The 20,197-nt window shown below is 43.5% G+C and overlaps 1 protein-coding gene across 1 annotated transcript in view; it reads right to left on the bottom strand.

Moving 5' to 3' along the window:
• The window catches only part of LOC138526129 (amine oxidase [flavin-containing]-like), a 569,128-nt gene that overhangs the window by 53,747 nt on the left and 495,184 nt on the right, over positions 1-20,197 (bottom strand). Inside the window, exon 11 of the mRNA XM_069636504.1 lies at positions 15,169-15,226. Within this exon, the coding sequence (XP_069492605.1) occupies positions 15,169-15,226 (58 nt within the window). The remainder of the gene's footprint in view (positions 1-15,168; positions 15,227-20,197) is intronic.

The following is a 20,197-nucleotide window of genomic DNA, read 5'->3' as shown; positions in this document are numbered from 1 at the left end:
ATTGGAAGGCAGTGATCTTGCAGACATTTCTTGAGTACCCAAAGCAAGAAGAATTGCTGTAGAAGAGCTTATTTTGGATCATATCGGCAAACCGTCGCTGCTTACAAAAGACTCTGAAGAAGATCTTTAAGCAAAACACTTAGGGGGTCACTTATTTCAGGGTGGGCTTTACTCATGGATCATACAAAGTCTCAGTAAAAGGTTTTATGGATGCTTTTTATGCACTGTGCCATTTTGATTGGTTGGCTAGGCAGGGAGGGGGCATGCATGGTAATTTACGATTCCGCCTCGCCCATACGATCCACCTTAAAAACCTGAGACCATTTTTCCACCTGCGTGTGATTTTGATTGGGCGGAGGTGGGCGGAGGTGGGCGGAGGTGCTGTGCATGCTTAAGGAATATGCATGTTTTATTCAGTTAAGTTCAGCACTGCTTTATTTCAATATAAATATATCATAAAAGCAACACACATCATACAAATATTAACAATAGAAATCATCCATTGTTTAAAATCAAAATTAAACAATACATAATGTGATAATTCATGGAATAGCAACAGCACACCCCATTGGTCCAAGAATCATGAAGGTACAACCAGTTCATAGAGTTGTAGTAGACTCGGAATGGGACAGTAGCTAAAACATATGCATAAAATGGCTGCGGATGCCATACGGCTTGGATACAAATCATCAAGAGCTGAGGGTCGCGTAACTATATAAAAACACCATACGCAACCCCACCATACAGAAATTAGCAATAGTGGTCATCCTTGGTTTAAAATCGAAACTAAGCACTACACAATATAATAATCCATAAAATAACAGCAGCACATCTCATTGATCCAAAAAATCATGAAAGGGCAACCAGTTCCTAGAGTTGTAAGACAATCAATGCGGCACAGCAGCGAGCACATTTGTATATACAATACCTGCAACTGTCATGCAACTGTCATGCAGCGTTGTCAGAGATTGTCAATAATCTATGCCTGAAGATTCAAAGACCCCAGGATACCAGCTTGAAACCTGGATGATAAACCGATGTATCCAGCACACACACCTGTTAGAGATTTGCCACAGTACATACAATGATTCTCTAGGGTAACAATTTCATCTTATTCAGCCTTATGCACCACGCACAAACCAAATACTTGGCTGTTGCGAAGAAAACCAGGCTTTCTCTAGCACTACTACAGAGCTCTGGAGCACCAAACATATTTCCAATTTGTCTTTCCCTAAATATTGTCCTCCGATATCTACTTCTGCTGACACGTTGGTGTTTCACCTATTGCAGACGCTTGAAAGCAGTTATGTGCCAAATCTGAGTTTTAAATAAAGAGCTCTTTGGTGTATAGGATTAACATAGTCAAGATACGGTTCGTAGCCCAATACTTGCTTCATATCCCGGTATAATATGATATGATATGGCATTTGTAACGTGCCTATACACAAGTGTTTCAAGGTGCTACGAGGCAAGGAAGGGGGAACAGAGGCAGGACAGAGACAACGATCTTACTAGGCCAAGTGACATTGAGATCACGCATGTGCAGGGGGGTGGGGTGGGGAAAAGTGCCAGGGGAAAGGGGAGGGGGAAGTGCTGTACATGAGATCAAAACAATAACAAGAATTGTGGCCAGCAGGTGGCAGGTGCAAGGGTAAGTGCAGACAGCGGGTGTCCAAAAGTGCAGGTAGGGGGACTGTACAGATACAGACCCAAGTACAAGGGTTGCCGGGAGGCAGTGTGAGTGTGCAGGCAGAGACCTGGGCCCGAAATCAGAGAGTAGCCAGGTGACCGGTGCAGTATCAGACAGGAAATCAGCAGGGGAGAGGAAGAGATAAGGCAGATAAGGACGGTCTTGAGGTGCTTCTGGAATTGGAGATGGTTCTCCTCGAGTTTCAGAGAGGCAGGGAGGCTGTTCCAGAGGAAGGCCCCAGCTGAAGAAAGAGATCTACCACCAACTCGTTGCTTGGAGAAGCGACTGACCCTGAGGGAGTTGGAGGTCGAGGAGCGAAGAACTCGAGTAGGAATCCTGACAAAAACAAGGTGTATTGACTACCCTTGTTCACAATATCCTGCTTTGCCTGTGCCTTATAGATGCCCTCGATGACCATTTTGCATTTACTGATCATATTATCCGGGCAAGTCCATAGCTCACTCAGCCCTAGAAAATTAAGTTTGTGCCTTATATGGGCAAGCCTGTGAGACAAGGTCCTTAAGGGCTCCCTTATACTTGCCCAATTGCTAAACAGTCAAAAGCCTTACCCAAAAGTAGACTGCACGTGCTTTGCAGAACCTCTCTATGCGTCGGATGACAGTCTCCAAGAACACTGGCAAGTTGGGAGCACTGTAGGGCAAAGCAAGAATGCTTACCAAATATTTGTTTTCTATAAATGAGAGATTCATCCACCCGGTATTCCCCCAAAACTCAGCACCAAAGGTTGCTGCCTGTTTATCATGTGCCTTATATGCCGCAAGTGTACCCCACACCACTCCATTGCCAAGATCAGAAGTGAACCTTGCAAATGCTCCACTATAGCTCGCCAGGGTAATGCCTGCTTTGGCCAAATGCCCATCCCAGCTACGGTTGGCCTTGACTCTCAATCCTAAATAATCATAGTAATCTACTTGATCAATTAAGCCTGCATCCAGCTGAAGCATTAGTGTATTTTTTGTCTTCCTTCTGCCAGTATTAAAGATCATGGTTTATAGTCTTTGAGACACTAACTGACAATCCATTCTGGTCACAGAACGCCACAAGTATATCAAGTTATTTCTTAAGCCCAATGGGCATTAAGGATAGAAGAACCACGCCATCTGCGAACATAAATATTGGAATTTGATCATTCTCTAGGACCGGGGCATCCACCTGGGAGGTCAGTAAATTCTCGATCAGCCCATTGATGAATATACAGAAACATTTAGGTGCCAAGATGCATGCTTGGTGTATTTCCATGCCAATATCTGTTGATGAGGAGGTATTTCAATCCATTCAACACCTCACGACTGCTATGTTCTCCAAATAAAGAAACTGAATTGCCTTAAAAAAAGGGGATGGTACATTGAGGTCACATAAAATGTCCCACAGCCACACCCTCGGAACAGTGTCAAAAGCTGTCCACAGGTCAATGAACACTGCATTGATGTGCACCTACTTGAAGGCAGTGCATATGTCGCAAATTAGCCGTAGGTGCAGGCTCTGGTTGATAGTGCTCAAGATGATACAAAATCCTGTCTGGAGATGGCTTATAACTTCATTTTCCTGAATCCAGGCTTTCAGGTGCTCCAAGACTGCCCGAGTGAATACCTTCCCACCCACATGTAATAAAGAGATGGGGTTGTCACTATAGGTAGACTCTCTTGCACCCTTTTCTAATACGGGTACTATTGTGGCCCTAGTCCAGGAAACGGGTACCCTATTGTGCTTAAGGGCCAGATTAAATAGTTTTGTTAGATATGGAATCCAAACTCCTGGCTTTGCAGTGATAGAAACTCATAAGAATCTTATCTGGTCCCAGAGCTTCACCCAGTTTCTGACTCTTTAGTGCACCTCCAACCACAACACTGGTCAAGACCAATGGCAGGGAGGTGCACAGTGGCTGACAATGATCAGGACTAGCACCTACAGGCCCTAAGATCTCATAAGCTGAGCTCCACTAGTTTGAAATCCTGCTGCTGCTTTCGTTTGGACTCTGGTCTTGCTGGTACTTTGCAGCTGTGAGGCAGCACTGCGAGCGTTTTGCTCTTGCTATCCCCCTGAAGGCGGAGCCTTTGCCGGTCACGTGATGGGACATGTGACTTTCCAGGAAGCATTTATTTCTCATACAGCTGCCCTTGCAGCGTTAAGCCCTGGAGCTGTAAGGGCTGGAGCCAATGTTTAGCTGTTTGGCTGTTTGGCTGTGACTTGTGCTCTTGCCCCCCTGGTCAAGAAACGGATTTGGTAGACGCCTGCTATCTTCCTGGAGGTGAATGTGTCAGTACCCCAAGATATTCTGATATTGCCAGAGTTCTTCTTTGGCCTTCCATACTACTATTTCCTCCTTTCAGGTTTACAGGGTGAGGGAGGAGAGTCGGACTCTGGCAGCTCCTTAAGCTGTCGGGCGTGCCTTACCCTGTAACCGGGGATTACATAACTTTCTTTGGAACACTTAGCTGCCATCTAGGGAATCTGGTGCTCAATTCCACTTGACTATTAACTTTTACTTCTTTTTAGGAAGTTGCACTCTATTATTAATTCTATTCAGTTTCGATTCCTTGCTGACTATTTTAGTACTTTAGCTGCGGCCCTACAAATAATTTTATTCAGTGCATTTTAATGGAAATTATTTTTCTTTTTTTGATTTAATTGCCTATGAACTTTGTGATTTGTATATTTCTGTGACATACTGCCCCTGTTGTTCTGTGAACCTTTTATGCCCTCTGTTGGATCCTTTGATTTTGGGTGGACTTTTTTGAATGACACGTAAGGGTCTCAGGGTCTCAGGAGACAATCAGCCATGGAGGCTACTTCTGACTCTTTGAAATCTGTCGAGGAGCCACATTTTCCGGACTCCAAAGTAGATGGTTTAGTCCATCTCCCTTCTACTCCCCCTCTAGGCAAACACAAGAACTCCTCTGGAGAACTTCCTAGTATTCCAAATCCTTGCCCTTTAGGTAGTACTGCATTAAAGAGTGTTGTACATGCCCAAATCCATCCTCCGGATAGGATTGAGGTTTTTAATACCCTGGGCATTACCCCACGTACACTGTGTGACAATAGTTGTATTTTTTTATGGAATTCATGATATTTCTATTGATACTCAGGAAGAGCGATTAGACCCTGAAATAAGAGAAATGGACAACAAAACTGTGAATGCTATTCAATTTGTCCCCATTTTCCCTCAGTCAAATATGACCCTGCCTGCCCTATTGATGGCTGACCTTGGGCCTAACCGTATAAAAACTCCTGTTACTATTAGTGTTTCCACTGTCTCACATCTTTCACATTTGGTGGGTAAAATGAATTATACAACCTCTCCTTCTAAGCTATCTGGGGGGATATCTTCTCCAGGTCATGTAGTAAATCAGAGCACGACCACACATATGAATCTATCCCCCTCTCTGGCTGGGAACCTTGACAGTTCCATCTTGAGAGCTCCGGTTTTTAAAACTCCTTTAAGGAAACCACTGCTTAGCATTTCCAAAATAAAATCTAAGTTGGGCTCGCTGGGGGAACCAATTCCGGGAAAAAAGATTTCTAATTATTTTGGGAAAAGAACGGCTACTAGCACCCTAATTAAACCTCCCTCTTCGGCCCTTTCGGTGGTTACTTTAGATCACTTGCACATGGCAGAAGTAGCAAAAAGATTGGATACTGAGGAGGCTTCACACAATGATATAGATGATATTAGCATCATTGAGTGTGCAGACAAAACGATTGCCGAGAGTAAGTTGGAAGCCAGATTCACCGAGGCTAATAATGTAACCCAACAGACATGTGATGCTTCATTTATGGGCTCCCCATCACAAACTTTATCGATGAGTATACAGAAAAGCAAAGCTGGTTAAGAGAGAGGGGTTTACTACCGGAGCCGATAAAGGAACATCCCAGTGACTCAATGTTGCATCACACTCTTAAGGAAGCTGATGAAAGGATTCGGTTTACCCAACCCACAGTTTATGCTCTAAATATGGTGTTGAGTTCTTTTGTTAGTCTCTACGATACTATCTGGGCAGAGGTCAGATCCCGCTCTCTCTTACTCTCGGAAATGTATTCCAGGCTAGAGGAGCTTGATAGGTTTGAAGAACTGGTGAAGATTATTTGGTAAGATAATCCTATAATTACCAAGCAATGTGCTATCTCTTCCATGCCGTCTCAGCCAAAATCTGAGGGGGGCCATACTGCGAGTGCCTCGAGTTGGGCAGTGGCCAGTGTCCCTGAGTGAGATTTAGATAAGTTGCCTCCCCCAATTCCCTCTTCTTTTTTAGGGAGGGAGGCACTTGTTGCTGCTCCATTTAAATTTCATTTGCAGAATGAGGGAGATATCATTTGCTTCTATTTCAGGGGTAAAAGTGCTGCAAAACCTGGAGAGGATCCCTCTTAATATAGAAATTGGTTACTGCTTCTGAGGAATCTTTAGACAGGTTGATTCCGCAAACACCCTGGCCCTCATTACGAGTTTGTCGGTAGCCATGGAGCCATTAGCTCCATGGCTGCCACCAAACCGGGCTCATTTACCGGGTTCCTGCAATGAGGAATAACCGGGTCATTCCAACATTGGAGGACCCGGTAATTCCTCCTTGCAGGAACCATTCCCCATTCCCATTTGAGCCCCCACAGGGCTCAATGGGAATGGGGATGGAGGTAACAACGGGCACATTATAAGTGTCCCGTTGTTACCTCCTTCTTCCCCTCGCGGGACCCGGAAAGCACGCCTGGTTTTAGCAGGCATTCAATCCGGGTCCCACAAAGGGAACCTCGTAATACGTGCTCCCGGAATGAAGGGGGCCGGTACCGTACCAGCCCCCTTCATTCCAGGAGCGGAAGGGTTGTAATGAGGCCCCCTGTCTATCTGCTCCTACAGATGCACGTGCCTCTGTCACATCTGAAGATTATAAACAGGATAAGGAAGCTGATACTGCCTTTATTCCAGGCATAAAAGCTTTGCAAAATCTGGAGAAGGCTTCTGTTTCCATAGAGTCAACGAAAGAAGACTGTTCCTCTAAAGGCCATGTTCCAGTAGGCAAAAAATCTACACAACAAATCAAGAAATCTAAAAATCTGAAAAATATTTTAAAAATGAATTTGTTTACAAATAAATTCTTTAAAAACTTGGTCTTACCAATGCTCTCTCTTACCCCAGCGATGTCTGTGTCTACTAAGGGTGTTTTGACCTCTGGGGTGGCAGAGGCACCTATTATTATGCCTCTTAACACCGGGTTGTCGGCCGATGAGGCAAATTCACTTCCTCTGAAAACAGCTATAGGTATTCAGACAGATCCTCCTATTATTATCCCTGTTCCTGGTCTTATAGTTCCGGGCCCTGCTATCTCTGTCCAGGGTATCTCTGTTCCCCCTAGCTCTAATGACAATCCAGAGGTCATTGACCTTGTAGAGAGTGGTCTGGCTACATCTAATATTCATAGAGAACATCCAATAGATGTCCTCTCATCTGAGAATTTGCCATGTAATCCTAATCCTACGAAGTCTCAGATTTCTATAACTACTGATCCCCCGACTTTTGTTAATATTGCCTCAGCGAAACAACTTCTTTTGGATTTATATAGAGTGACATCCACCCCTTTGGTGGGAGTTAACTCTATTTCGGGTATAGACAAGGTCAATGCTGTTGATACCTGCTTTCCGCAAACAGACGGTCAGTTAACTCTTCTTCCAGATGTCCATATGAGTCTCCCCCGATCAGTTTTGGGGGACTCCGTCCTGGGATTCAGGACAGTGGGGGATCTCTATGTCCCTAAGATCTTGGATTCCACTCATAGGAGGCCCACTAATTCAGGTTCCTCTGATGATTCATTAAATCAATTCACTAGGGATATTTCAGATTTCCTGCCCCAAATCCTGGGAAACAAAGAACCCCTAGAGATTTTACAATTACTAAGTCTCTAGGGTAGTGACATGCCCATATGTCTTAATTGAGGGAATATCTTGAAAATTCTACATCAAATTCCTTCACTATCTCTGGTCTCCAGTTGTGACCTAGAAAAGATTTATTTTCCTCTCAAGGATCGTGCGTATCTTAGCAACATTGTCCTGAAATCCAGAGTGGTTTTGGATCTGATAATGGGATGAAAGGAGGGTTTTAGGGAGCTTGGCTTTGAAATCAAATTGGTAAAACCAAGCCAAGTTCCCGGTATCCCTGGAAGATCTGAGGAGTATAGGGGAAATTTGACTATGGTCCCGGAAAGGATCTCTCAACCTCAATGGAGGCATTTTCCGGTCAGGTCTTATGGAGCCGCTCAAAACTTGGCCCAGGTTACCACTGGTCTGTGGAACTGACCTATGTAATATAAGTCCGGGCTTTGAAATAAAGAAAGGAGCTTCTAATAAATTGGGATTTTTGTCCTGGAATACAAGGGGAAATTTACATCTTCTGACAAACACTAATACAGTCGCCATGCTTAAACTTACTGACTGTTTCTATCTGCAGGAAACTGGCTGGTCTCGTCCCCCTATATTGATGGCTATGAAATCTACTCCCAAAATGCTAAACCTAGTTTGGGGGGAGGAGCGTCAGGAGGTCTACTTATTGGGTTAAGATCCTCTCTTGGTTTCCGGAGTATGATTAAGCCCGACATGCCAATTGGGATATTGGCGGTGGAGACTGCCTCTAGAGAGGGCTCAGTTGACATTCTTCTGATTAATATCTATTGGCAGCAGGGCTTAGCCCTCCTCAAGCCCTTTTTGGAAAGTCTAGTTTAGCTTGGAGATCTGTGAATATTAAGGGGAAAGGGATCATCATGGGGATCTTGAACTCTGATTGTTCTACGTCCTCCGATGTCGATTGTGGGGACTTGGGACAAGATCTGGAGGACTCTGATCGGAGGGTCCAGAAATATGTTTGGAGAAGACTCTGGAATCTCACCTTGGAATCGGTGGGTTTGATATGTCTGAATGGTATCTTTGACTCTACCCACCCTCTTTTGCCTACTTGGCAGAGAGGTTCTTCAACTTCTACTATAGATGACTTCTTTGTAGATCATTCTCTGCTTTCTCTTTCCTCTGAAATCCAGGTACTCTTTAATTCTTGGAGTGATCATGGGACTCTGTCTCTTTTTTTCTCCAGACCAAAAATCTGACCTCTGGGGGCACACGTAATTTGAGAACCGTGGGACAAGGCACGGGGGTACGTTGGTCGTCTGAAAATATTAATCTCTTTAATGGCCAACTTCTGTCTTCCCTGAACCATACCTCTCTTTTATGGAAACAAGTGGTCTTCAATACACCACACTGATAGATTCCTGAACGTTCTCCATAGTAGTGACCATGATAAACTGAGAAAGGGACATTCTAAAAGAGACCACGTCCACAGGTTTGATGAGGAGCTTGCTAAAGAAAAGAACCAGGTAAGTAAACTCCTCAGAGAAACCCGAAATCTCGCCATTGATCAGTCTGATAAAAATGCTAAAATAAGATCTATAAAGCAAAGATTTAAGAACTACTGTATAGCAAAAAAATGCAGACTGTTGCAAAATGATGCTGAGATGATGCTCTGTGTTCTGGTCAAGAGGAATCTCACGGCTTTTCGGGTTCTCTTCTCGTCCCAAGAGACAGTCTCTGCTACTGATCAACTTAATTCTATCCCGGAGGTCCAATGGGTAGAATTTTTCACTGAGCTTTTTGTGCAATGGGAAGAGGAACTCCAAGAACCTACAATTGGGGAGGTTATACATAACACCTTATGGGAGCCCTTCATTCACTATGAGCCGGTACATTGGCTAATTGCCAAAGATAAGAACTCAAGGGCACTAGGTCCAAATGGCTTGATGAATAACACACTGAAAGCCTTACCGGAAATATGGGCTAAGTTACTCTCCATGGTCTTCCAAAACATAGTGAGAACTGGCATAATACCTACTAGTTGGCAGACTGCCTATATAGTTCCCATCTTTAAGAGAGGTCAGCGGATGCTGGTTAAGAACTACAGACCAAGCTCTCTTATCAATGCGGATTGCAAGTTATGTGCCTCTTTGATACTCTTACCTGTGAATGACTGGATTAAGGAGAACTACATCCTAGATAAATATCAAACAGGGTTCAGGGACGGACATTCAACCAACTTAAATGGCTTTATTTTAACCGCTCTCCAAGATTCAGCATGGAACAAATTGGGGGTACTTTATATGTTGCCTCAATCGACCGGTCAAATGCTGGTGACTTAGTCATCAGGTCCCGTCTCTGGGCCAAACTTTCCAAGTGGGGGCACCCTGTAGGCCTACTTAAACTTATCATGGCTATGTATGAGAACTCAGGGATTCATGTAAGGATCAACTTGGAAGGGACTCTCTCCAGTAGAATAAGAAAACAAATGGGGGTGAGAAAGGGTTGCTCTTTGGCTCCCTGCCTCTTTATCCTATATCTGGCAGACGCTGGAGAATTTCTCAGGGATGCAGGGTTGGTGAGTACAAAATTGGGGAATCTCAGGTTCTCGTGGTTGGCGTATGCTGATGATTTTCTCCTTTTTGATCAGACCAAAGTCGGTTTAAAAAGACTAATATATAAGTTTGAACAATATGCTGCAATAAATGGGTTAAAAATTAACCCCAGTAAAACCCGTACAATTTATTTTCGAAAGGAAAAAAAGGGACCAAATCAGTGTGGAAAATTGGTGGGGAACCGATTGTCAGAGCACAAAAAATAGCCTATTTGGGATTCTTGATTCTGGCTCAACCTTCGGTTGGTGAACTTAGACGATCTATTAGATATAAAGCCTTACCCCTTATTTCACAGACCATTAAGTTGGACAATAAGTATGGCAGGTTTTCCTTTAAGCCAGCGGTAGACTTCATTGAAGGAAAGGTTGTCGTGAAATTAATATATGGCATGGAACTTCATTACTTGGATATTCATACTTTCTGGGATTCCTTAGAGGGTATTTTTTGGAGAAAAGTTATGAAACTCCCTAACAGCATCCCAACAGTGGCTATAAGGATCGAACAGGGTCTCGTGTCTTTGAGAGCTAAATCCCTTTGGCGGGTTTTGGCCCTTTTTCGTTCTTTGCTTTGCCCTAAAGAGGATTCTCTCTATGTCGATTTGGATAAAATTATTTTCTCACAGGGATGCTTGGATCGCAAATGTATATCTCTCAAAACTCAGAGACCTTTGTGATGGGACTCTGTTGGACCTGTACACGGACAGGGTTACTCTGATGAGCAACCCGGATAAGGTGAAAAAACTTCTTTATTCCCATGATTGGAATAGTACAACTGAAAAACTTCACTCTTAGCCTTCTCTCAGTGATTTAAAATTTGAACACAAGAAGAGAGGAACTCTGTCCTTTATTCTGACACAAATTCCTGATCGTTACTATCGCTCCCTCCTCCTGAAACTTAGACGGAATATTCTTCACAATAAGGAAGTTCTGTACAGAAGGAATGCGATCAAAGATACCAATATCCTCTGTCGCTTTTGTCATATGACAGAGGTTACTGAAACTGCTTGCCATCTGTTTCTAGATTGTGCTGCATTGAAAGGCTCTAGGGCACTCCATCTGGGAAAATTGAACACTCTGGGACTTTTGGGGGCAGATGTGTTTATTTGGTTAAGATGTCTTTCAATTTCTAACGTCATGGAGGGCCTTGTGGTTGTTGGCTTTATCAAATCTCTAGATCTTTATGCACCCCTGATTTGATTGCTGCAAGTCCTCTTTAAAGGGCTTTGTCCAACGGTTTTCCATTTGTCTTCTCTCTATTCTGATAAATGGTTTTATTATTTGAGCAGTAGTTGTAAACTATGAGTGTCTGCTATGCCCTGCTTTGTATGAACTTAGAATTTATAATGATTTTGATAAATGTTCAAATTTTATATTTCTGCACTGATTTTATATGTCTTGTATACATTTTAAAGGAGGTTAGGGCTCTGTTGTGCCGACAATCTATAGATATGTACTGTTCTTCCTATTAAATGTAATTGTAAAGGTTTCATATGTAAACCATATACAAATTTAAAAAAAGAAGAAAAAATGAGTTCTAGTTTTATGATACACTGTAGTAAAATGGTTAACCAGGGTTGCCTCAGATATACAGCCCTGGAGTTTGTTAAAGGGCCTTGAATGCCCCCCCTGCACATTGTGGCCCAGAACTCCCTTGAATCACCATTTTCAATTGCTGAAAAAAGGGTTCTCCACAGCACCCCAACACAAGCAGATTTCTCGTTCTTTAAAATTACACAATGGTTTTTTCTAGCTCCTTGGAGTACCACAACTCCCTACGTGTGTGCAAACTTTGAGCATTCAATCAACAGGCTCTTGGCCCAATGGCAGTCCCCGTCAAACCAGGGCATCCTGCCATGTGTTTGGCGGCAGATCACCTTATGTGGTTTGGAGACTATTAGTAAAATTCTCATGGCTATTAAACATCTCCGCTGGGTTTTCATGGCTAGCACAGAAAAAGGCCTCCTGCATGGGCACAATACTGTTGTAGGCCATTGGTAACTCCCAATCATGATCCAGCCGTGCCCATTTGATGGAGCGCCTGCATGGCCATTTATACATTAATGCAACATTGGGAGCCCAGGCTTCAAGTCGACCAGGATATAATCGATTGTGCTCATACAAGTACTGTTATCAAAGATGACCTCTGCAGGGGAATCTCCAGGAAAATGCCCATTACAAGCCCTTAAATTGTCTGGCATGGTCAGCATGGCCACCTCTTCTGTGTTCCTGTAGTTCCTCTTGGGTTTACAGGCATTTAACTCATGAACACCTGACACTGCATCCTCCTCATCCAGAAACTCCATCATGCTGTCCAAAGGCTCGAATTACAAATTAAATTCTCTGCAAACCAAAATCCTTAAGGGGCATGCCTTCTTAACCTCCAAGAATGTATCTACTCATGGAGCAAGAAGAAAAGCCAAACTTCAACCCACAGAGACTGCTGATCATGCAGGGTTATGAGCAATAGTCCTGTGCCATCAAGGAGCTTGATATGCAGCTCCAATAGATCTTAGAACCATTAGCATAGACACTTATAGATGTGAACAACGTGACATTCATTCATATCAAGAGACCGCCACTAGGCGGCCGCTGTTCCCTTATGTAATAGGCATAGAAAAGGTAGCCTACCCCTGCAGATGTGGGGCTTCCAACACCCATGTTTCCTGCAATATGATCACCCCAAATGCGCAAATAAAATGTATCCATTTGTTACCAATTAGATATTTATTAACCTCTGTTATATTCCATGAGCAGCATCCAGCTGGGAGTTGGTACCCACTAAGACTGGATATCTTAAGGGCACCTGATCTTTGGGAACCATCCATCTATTCAGGTTTAGACTATCAGGACTGGGATGCAGAGCCTGTCTTTCAGCCCCCCGGGTTAACAGACACCTCTCTGCAAAACCCTGAATGGGATGTGGTTCCTGATGAACAACATGGAGTCAATGTAATGGATTTGCTAAGAGTCATAGGAATTGGGGCAATCTCGCAGGCACAGGTGGGAGGAACCAGACGATTTCCCATTGTATGAATCAAATTGCTATGTGAGGGATGGACATGCTTTGGACAAAGGCCCTTATCAACCTTTAGGGGACTTGCTCCATGACTATGTGAATGTTTTATTTTCACGCAAAAAACAAACACATTTCGTAGGAGTCCATGGAGATGCCGCCCACCATCCATGGACACGGCCGGCAGCATTTACAATATTTTTTGGTAATGGGTGTAAACTGCCACAAAAACCAGACTTCAACTCGGCAAAGAGGGGATGACATGCAAGTAAGTGCAATCATAAGTCTTTCCCTCAGAGCTATTTATGGGTTCATTCAATATGAGCCCCTGAGTGTGAAAACCCATTTCTGCTGAACCAAGAGAGCTAAATGAAATGACCCCATGGATCCCAGCAAGCGACATCATGCTTTCTTCCATAGCCACATGGAGCAACAACCACTCAAGATACTATCAGCCTCCATGAAAGCAGCAAACATGAGAAATATTTGCGTTCATCTGACGACCTTCTAGACTACTCTGGCCTCCAGTAGCAAATGCTCTTGTCCCGAGCACTACCATCTTCAAAAGGAGCACTCTTTCATTAGGTCAGAGGATGCTGCTATATAACCAGTTATTACCTGCAACCAGCTCCCACTTTAGATCATTTTGCTCCATCCCAATGTCTGCATTGTATTGTGAGTTTCTTCGATGGGTATAGCCTCTGCTGTGTGCTGATTAGGCACCTCCAGTTCACACATGGTCTCTTAACCTTGTTCTACCCAAGGCTCCTTTACCAACATATCCCAATAAAAATAATCCCACTGTCTAAGTTGGAAGGTGAGTTTATTCAATTGGCACGATGACCTCTTTTGTGTGCTGAACAAGAACCCTTTTCCAGTACCCCATTCCTAAACTCTATTTTGTAGCTGACTCTATTCTTTCCAGTTTTGGATATTATTGCTTAGATATGACCGATGGTTATTTCAAGCTTGTGAATTCTTATTTTTTGAACGATTTTTTTGTCTGGACAGTATGCGCTTTGTCTATTTGATGGTTTTACATTTTGTATGCAGTTTGTTGACTTTCCATTATATCATGAATGGCTCAAGTTTCCCTCTCATGCATTTTATCTTTTAGACATTGCTGTGATCTCCAGTAGTCCCTCAGACGAGAGCTAAAAATATGTTCAGTTCTGTTTCTATTCTAATCCATTTTGGTTTTCTAATGTTCAACTGGCAAATATTTCAATGTTAAAAATAAAGTATGCATGGGAATGTCACTTTAAACCTTTGGTGTGCTCCACCAACTAACAAAAGTGTGAGACAATAGTGGCTTAGGCACACCTATGTTTGTGAATTGCTGTGTTAAAGAGCTTTGAAAGTCTGGGTTTATTGCAATCCCTTTGATCTGTTGTTCCACCTCCACAAAATCAGTGTACTCCTCATATTTTTATAGAGTACTTGCATAGATGTACACTAACTGAACAAATTCTCACAATAGGGTAAAGCAAATTGGAATCAATACATCACTGGTGGGTAGCACAATACAACACCAGTTGAACAGCAGTCAGACTACCAAAGTTGGCCTGCATAGCACAACACCATACACAATGGGCCTCATTACGAATCCAGCAGTAACCCTGCCGGTGCTAACCGCAGGTTGCCGCCAGACTTGAAAAATGTTACTGGCACATGACTTCCCCGTGCTAGCGGAAGATTACAAGTCTGGCGGCTGGTAAAATATAAGTCCCCATTCCATATGGGAGTGGGGACTCGGAAGTGCCGGCACTGCTGTAAACGGTGCCAGCGCTTCCGTGAAGCGTCCGCCTACTGTGGCTGCTACGCCCGGCAGGGTGACAACTGTTGGGCGCAGCGGCCACGGCAGGCAATCACTTAGTTTGCCGGATCGGAAACAAGGGTGCCGGTGAGGTTAACTGCACCTTGTTTCCGGACAGGCAAACTTGTAATGCGGCCCATGTCTTGCGTGCATGGAGACAAACTACAACCAAATAAGGTGAATTATAGGCTTACATATAAGGCTTCTTCGGATCCTAAAACCTTCGAATAGAGTTCACAAATCTTCGTTTTCCTGTTGAAAATCATGACAAAAATTAAAACAATGACATATTTTGGTGTCTGCTCATTGGTTTGCATAGTATGGTTGATACATTTTTAAATGTATCTATTATATCATATTCCAAATCAAAACGTTTCCAATAATGTGTTACAATATTGCAATCAATATACCATCTATGTAAACCCAAAGGAATGGGTATTTCTGAATGTGCTCTGCACTAATTGACTGACCACCCTCTAATGCCCTGTGCTTAGTTAAATTGTGTCAGTGGTATTGGATGTAATGTAAAATTGCGTTTGCAAATGTATAATTTAGTGATACAGTGACATCATCATTACATTCAATATTAAATACCAACATCCCCTCCTTTCTCAGCACCCCATTCCCTATGCAATGTCACCCAAATTATAGGCCCATCAAAATGCCCTGAAGACACATTCACTCAGCTAGAAAACAGACGTGTTATTTCATGGAGCTAACCAGAGCATTTGAAATCATATTGTTTCTGGTGCCATTTTAATCAATTGACTAAAACACTGTGGGTTATATTAAAGAAACTTTGCAACAGTGCAAGAGTAATAGTGCATGGCAATCACATTGAGGAAAGTTTTACCTTGGTATAAATATGTACTGTTTCAGTGCATTTTTGCACTCGAGCAATGTTTGCTCTACTGCAAATGCTATGCTAAATTGTAACTTACTAGTTCAAAGTTTCTGTAATACAAGCACATAAGTGTTAGAAGCAGCTTTGAGGACGATCTCATGAAATAATCTAATACTTCCAACATGGTGCATTAACTAAGTGCATTCCGAGCTTGGTGTAAAAAATTGGAAGCTCAACAAAACATGTTTATGGGTAAGACTGAACGATCTTCCTAAAATGCAACTCGCGGGGCCTTCAAATCTTTTTGGTGTGATTCACCTATCTCACAAGCATACAGCAAGTTTTTGCTGCAGCCCAGTCCCGGATTGAATTACGGCAGGTTTCCGGGTCTCTGGCATTAATTTGTGCAGCAATTAGGGGTATTAGATGGCAGGTAGAATCCTGGGTTGATTTGCCGAGTTTGTTCAGACAATCAAACCCCATGAATGATCTAAAGGAAGTTTGAAGCTCTTAAAAGGGCTCGGCTCAATTCCTGTTCATTTGTGGGGTTTGGTAGACTGTGAGGGAAGGTGGTAGGAGTGCTTTGTCATGTTTTAGGGCCGGATTTAGGGCTTTGCTAATTGTTTTTGTGTAGTTTAGTGTTTTATGCAGAGTTTTTGCTGCTTATTTTTAGACCCATTTGTCTCATTATTCTTGTTTAGTGTTTTTGTTAGTTTTGTTTCCCTTGATAATACTTTGAAAGCCCAAACAAGTTTCTTGTCACCGTTCTTACCCTCCAAAAAAATCCTAAAATGTTGATTTGCCTTTTCCAGTTTCCTTTTGCGTTATGTTATTTGTTATGTTATTTGGCATTTATATACCGCCTTATGTACCATTGGTATGATCTCAAAGCGCTGGTAGGTTGAATGCCCTTGGGAACCGTAGTTTAAGTCAGTAGAGAGAGAGAGTGTCGTAAAGTGCGTGGGTGCACCGGGTATGTGTGCAGCTGGTGCGGTTGTTGCATGATAGCTGCTTCTTAGCGGTAGGTGTGGTGCTGAAGAACTCAGTTGGATGTGTTCAGTCTGGAGAGTGGACACCCAGACTGAGTTCTGGCTGCGTTAGGCTTGAGGAGATGCATAATATAGCCGGGGTGTGCTCTGCCAGCTGTGCTTTATTAGAATGATGGGTAGTTTGAGGGGTCATGGTAGTATGAGAACAGCTATACCGAATGTGTCATAGTTGTGTTCTAGTTGAATGATGGTGTATAGGATAGAGTAGGCGAAGTAGTGTGATATGGTGGTAATCAGTTAAGTGCATGCGACCAGGCATATCCAAAGATATTGGGAATACCTTCTAGATTCTACTTTAACACAGTAACGCTTTTAGGCATGCTTTTAAGTTTAATTTTAACACAGTCAGGCTAATTAGGGCACACTCAATGTTGTTAGTAGTACCTTCTCGATTCTATTTTAACACAGTAACACTATTGGGTATATTTTCTGAATTCAACACTAGCACAATGACGATATCATGGCATGCTCAATGTTGGGGAAGTCTTCTAGGTTCTTTGTGATTGTTGTTGTCATCATCTGGGCACTTGTTAGTGCTGCTGGTTTATGATTCTTTCTCTGTTTATTTGTAGCTATTAGGGGGAGCAGTCATGTTGTTTTGTGTTGTGACTTATTCCTTGGGTGTGGCATTCTGGGTATTTTTAGTGCCATGGATCTCTAGTTTTACAGTTCTCATAAAAAGAGGAATCCGCTCATGATGCTGGGAAGAGAAGGAGATGGGAGGAGTGGAGGAAGTTCTGCATTTCTCCTCACAGGGAGAGGAGGAATTCCCCATAATTGCTGTAGAGAGTGGGGATTTTGTGCTTTTTCTTGGCACTGGTTGGACACCTGCACTCAGCATTGCAAGGCTTCTGAGTCGGGCGGAGGGGGAGGAGGAGTCATTGTGGTTGCACCAGGAGAAGGAGGAGTGGAGAAGGCGGTAGGGTCATTCGAGGAGGCCCACTGGTGCACAGAGGCAGGGCAGGAAGGGTCTCTGTTGGAGGCTCCCATTAAGACAGGGCCTGTGGTGGAGACCCCAATGGAGAGGAGGTCTGTGGTTGAGAAGGCAGGCATGCACAAGGTGCAAGAAGAGAACATAGACATGTTCCACATGTGGCAGGAGGGAAAAGTTGCTGAAGACACCTGGCATGAAGCGTAAAGACAGACTGTTCCTTTCTGAGTATGCACTATTGCCGAGGATGAAATGGTTCACACCCCACAGGTATAACTCAGGGGGAGAAGGAGAAAGAGGAGGAGGAGGCACTTGTAGAGAAGTATATTCACCCTGTACCTGCCGCATTCTCTGGTGGCACAAATAGATTTTCAGGGTGACTCCCTCTACCATTGATCCCACTAGTGACCTGGCTTCCACCAGAGCCCCCTCTAGTAATAATGCTGATGAGGGTGGCAGTATTTCAAGCATGCTCCAATCCTGTCAATCAGTGCCAGTAGCACATGCAGGTACTGCTTTAATTTCCTGGGACCTCTCGGTCAGGGACATCTGGAATCCATGTTGATTGAGAGTTCTATGGAGAGGCATTTGCCCCATTCTTTCCTTGTGGCTCTGCAGGTGGTGGGTGTGAGGCAGTGATGGTGGTAGGGCACTGTGGAAGAGCATGTAAAGGTTAGGGAGTTTATGTGCTCTTTTGCTGAACCTAAGAACTTTAGGGGGTTGCAGTACTCTGTGGGAGATCCTGTGAATTTGAAGGGGTGACAGCTCTCTCTTTGTGAGCTCAAAAGCCTTGTGGGTGGATCTTCTCTGTGGGAGAGCATGAAAGGTTTAGTGGATGGTGGTGCTCCATGGGACAGCCCTAGAACTTTGGATACATGGTGGTTGTATTTGTGGAAATATTAGGATTCAAAAACAGTGCTGGCACAAAGGTCCATGGCATGTTGTGATCAGCAAGACAGAAAGTACTACAGCTACCAGTTTCTCAACCTCAGGCACCTCAAAACAACCCCACTCTGCTTTCCAGTGCCTGACATGTAGGAAGTAACAAGTCACCGTCATCATCCAAGCTGATATTTGGGAAGGTGTCATTCCACAGTCCTCTGCAACTAATTGTTGATTTTGATAAATGTTAATTGTTCAACATGGAACACTCAGAGGTTTCTCCCGCAGTTAGAAACAAGAGCAACGGGTGCCCAAAAAACTGTCCCTGACTGCACGCACGCGGGGGACACCTTAGTGATTCAATAGCAACTTGCACAACTTCTGCTGGCCAGATGAATTATTTGCTGAACAAATAATATACCGTGCCACAATCCCTTGGTGAGGGAAGTGTCCAGTAGATAGACATGCAGCTTTTGTGCCGCTAACTGCTGTCTGTTCTGGTTGATGACCTGTCTTTATCAAAATGACTGAGTAACTAAGAAAGGTGTCCCACTGCACCACCTCCCGAGAGGCTGTGCCCACACTTGTCACAAAGCTTTCAACAGGTGTTAGGGATGTACAGCCCCAGGATAGCATCAATCTCAAGTATGACAATCCTGGCGTAGTTGGTAAAAAGGTTGTGAGCAATACAGCAAAATGTGTTTGCAAATTTGCAGTGTCTTCTCCTTGTGATGTTTGGTACAAGTCCTCCTCGTCTGACAGATGTGGATGAACAGCAGTCACTGTTAGCTTGAAATACAGGTTCATAATGAAATCCACAATGTTACCTTTAGATTGCACTACCTGTGAATCACCACACAAGGTTAAAATAAGGGTGATTACCAGGTGTACCATGTTAGGCGGAAACCTGTGCAGTTCCCTCTGGGACCACTGCAAAAGATTTAGGACTACAGGTGTTTGGCAGTAAACCCACTTGGTAGCAGTCTGTACCACACAGATTCACTTGGTAGCTGTGGCTGAGCAGTCAGACCTCCCTCAAGAACAGTTAAGCAGTATGTGGAGTATACAATATAGGGCAATTCTTCGCAGTAAGACAAGCAAACACGCAACGAGGCTCAGTGTAAAGATATTAAGGTATTTATTTATAACGGAACATCTATTGAAAACACTATGGCACTATCAGGGCAAACAAGTCAAATACAATTACTCTACGAAGAAGAAACGATCAATCCCCCTAACAATATTTCAACAAGTCTAGGTTCTACCGGCATCACTTATTTGCAGACAGAGGTGTATGCCTCAACCTAGATGGCACTCTAATATCAGTTAGGACGGGAGAGAAAAATAAGCAGGTTACGAAATCAACACAGTTCAAGACTTCACGGAAAAAAAATGCAAGGCAAGAAGACAAGAACCACAATAGATCATAAAGTTCAGAGGCCAGGCCCACTCGGAGAGAGGCAAGGTGATATGTCCCAAAAAGTCTCTTTGTGGAAATGCGTTCGAGTCTATGTAGC

The sequence above is a fragment of the Ambystoma mexicanum genome, chromosome 7p, assembly GCF_040938575.1.
Source record: "Ambystoma mexicanum isolate Mex_15411 chromosome 7p, UKY_AmexF1_1, whole genome shotgun sequence".
Taxonomy (NCBI): domain Eukaryota; kingdom Metazoa; phylum Chordata; class Amphibia; order Caudata; family Ambystomatidae; genus Ambystoma; species Ambystoma mexicanum.
This window is presented reverse-complemented; position numbering and strand designations above follow the sequence as displayed.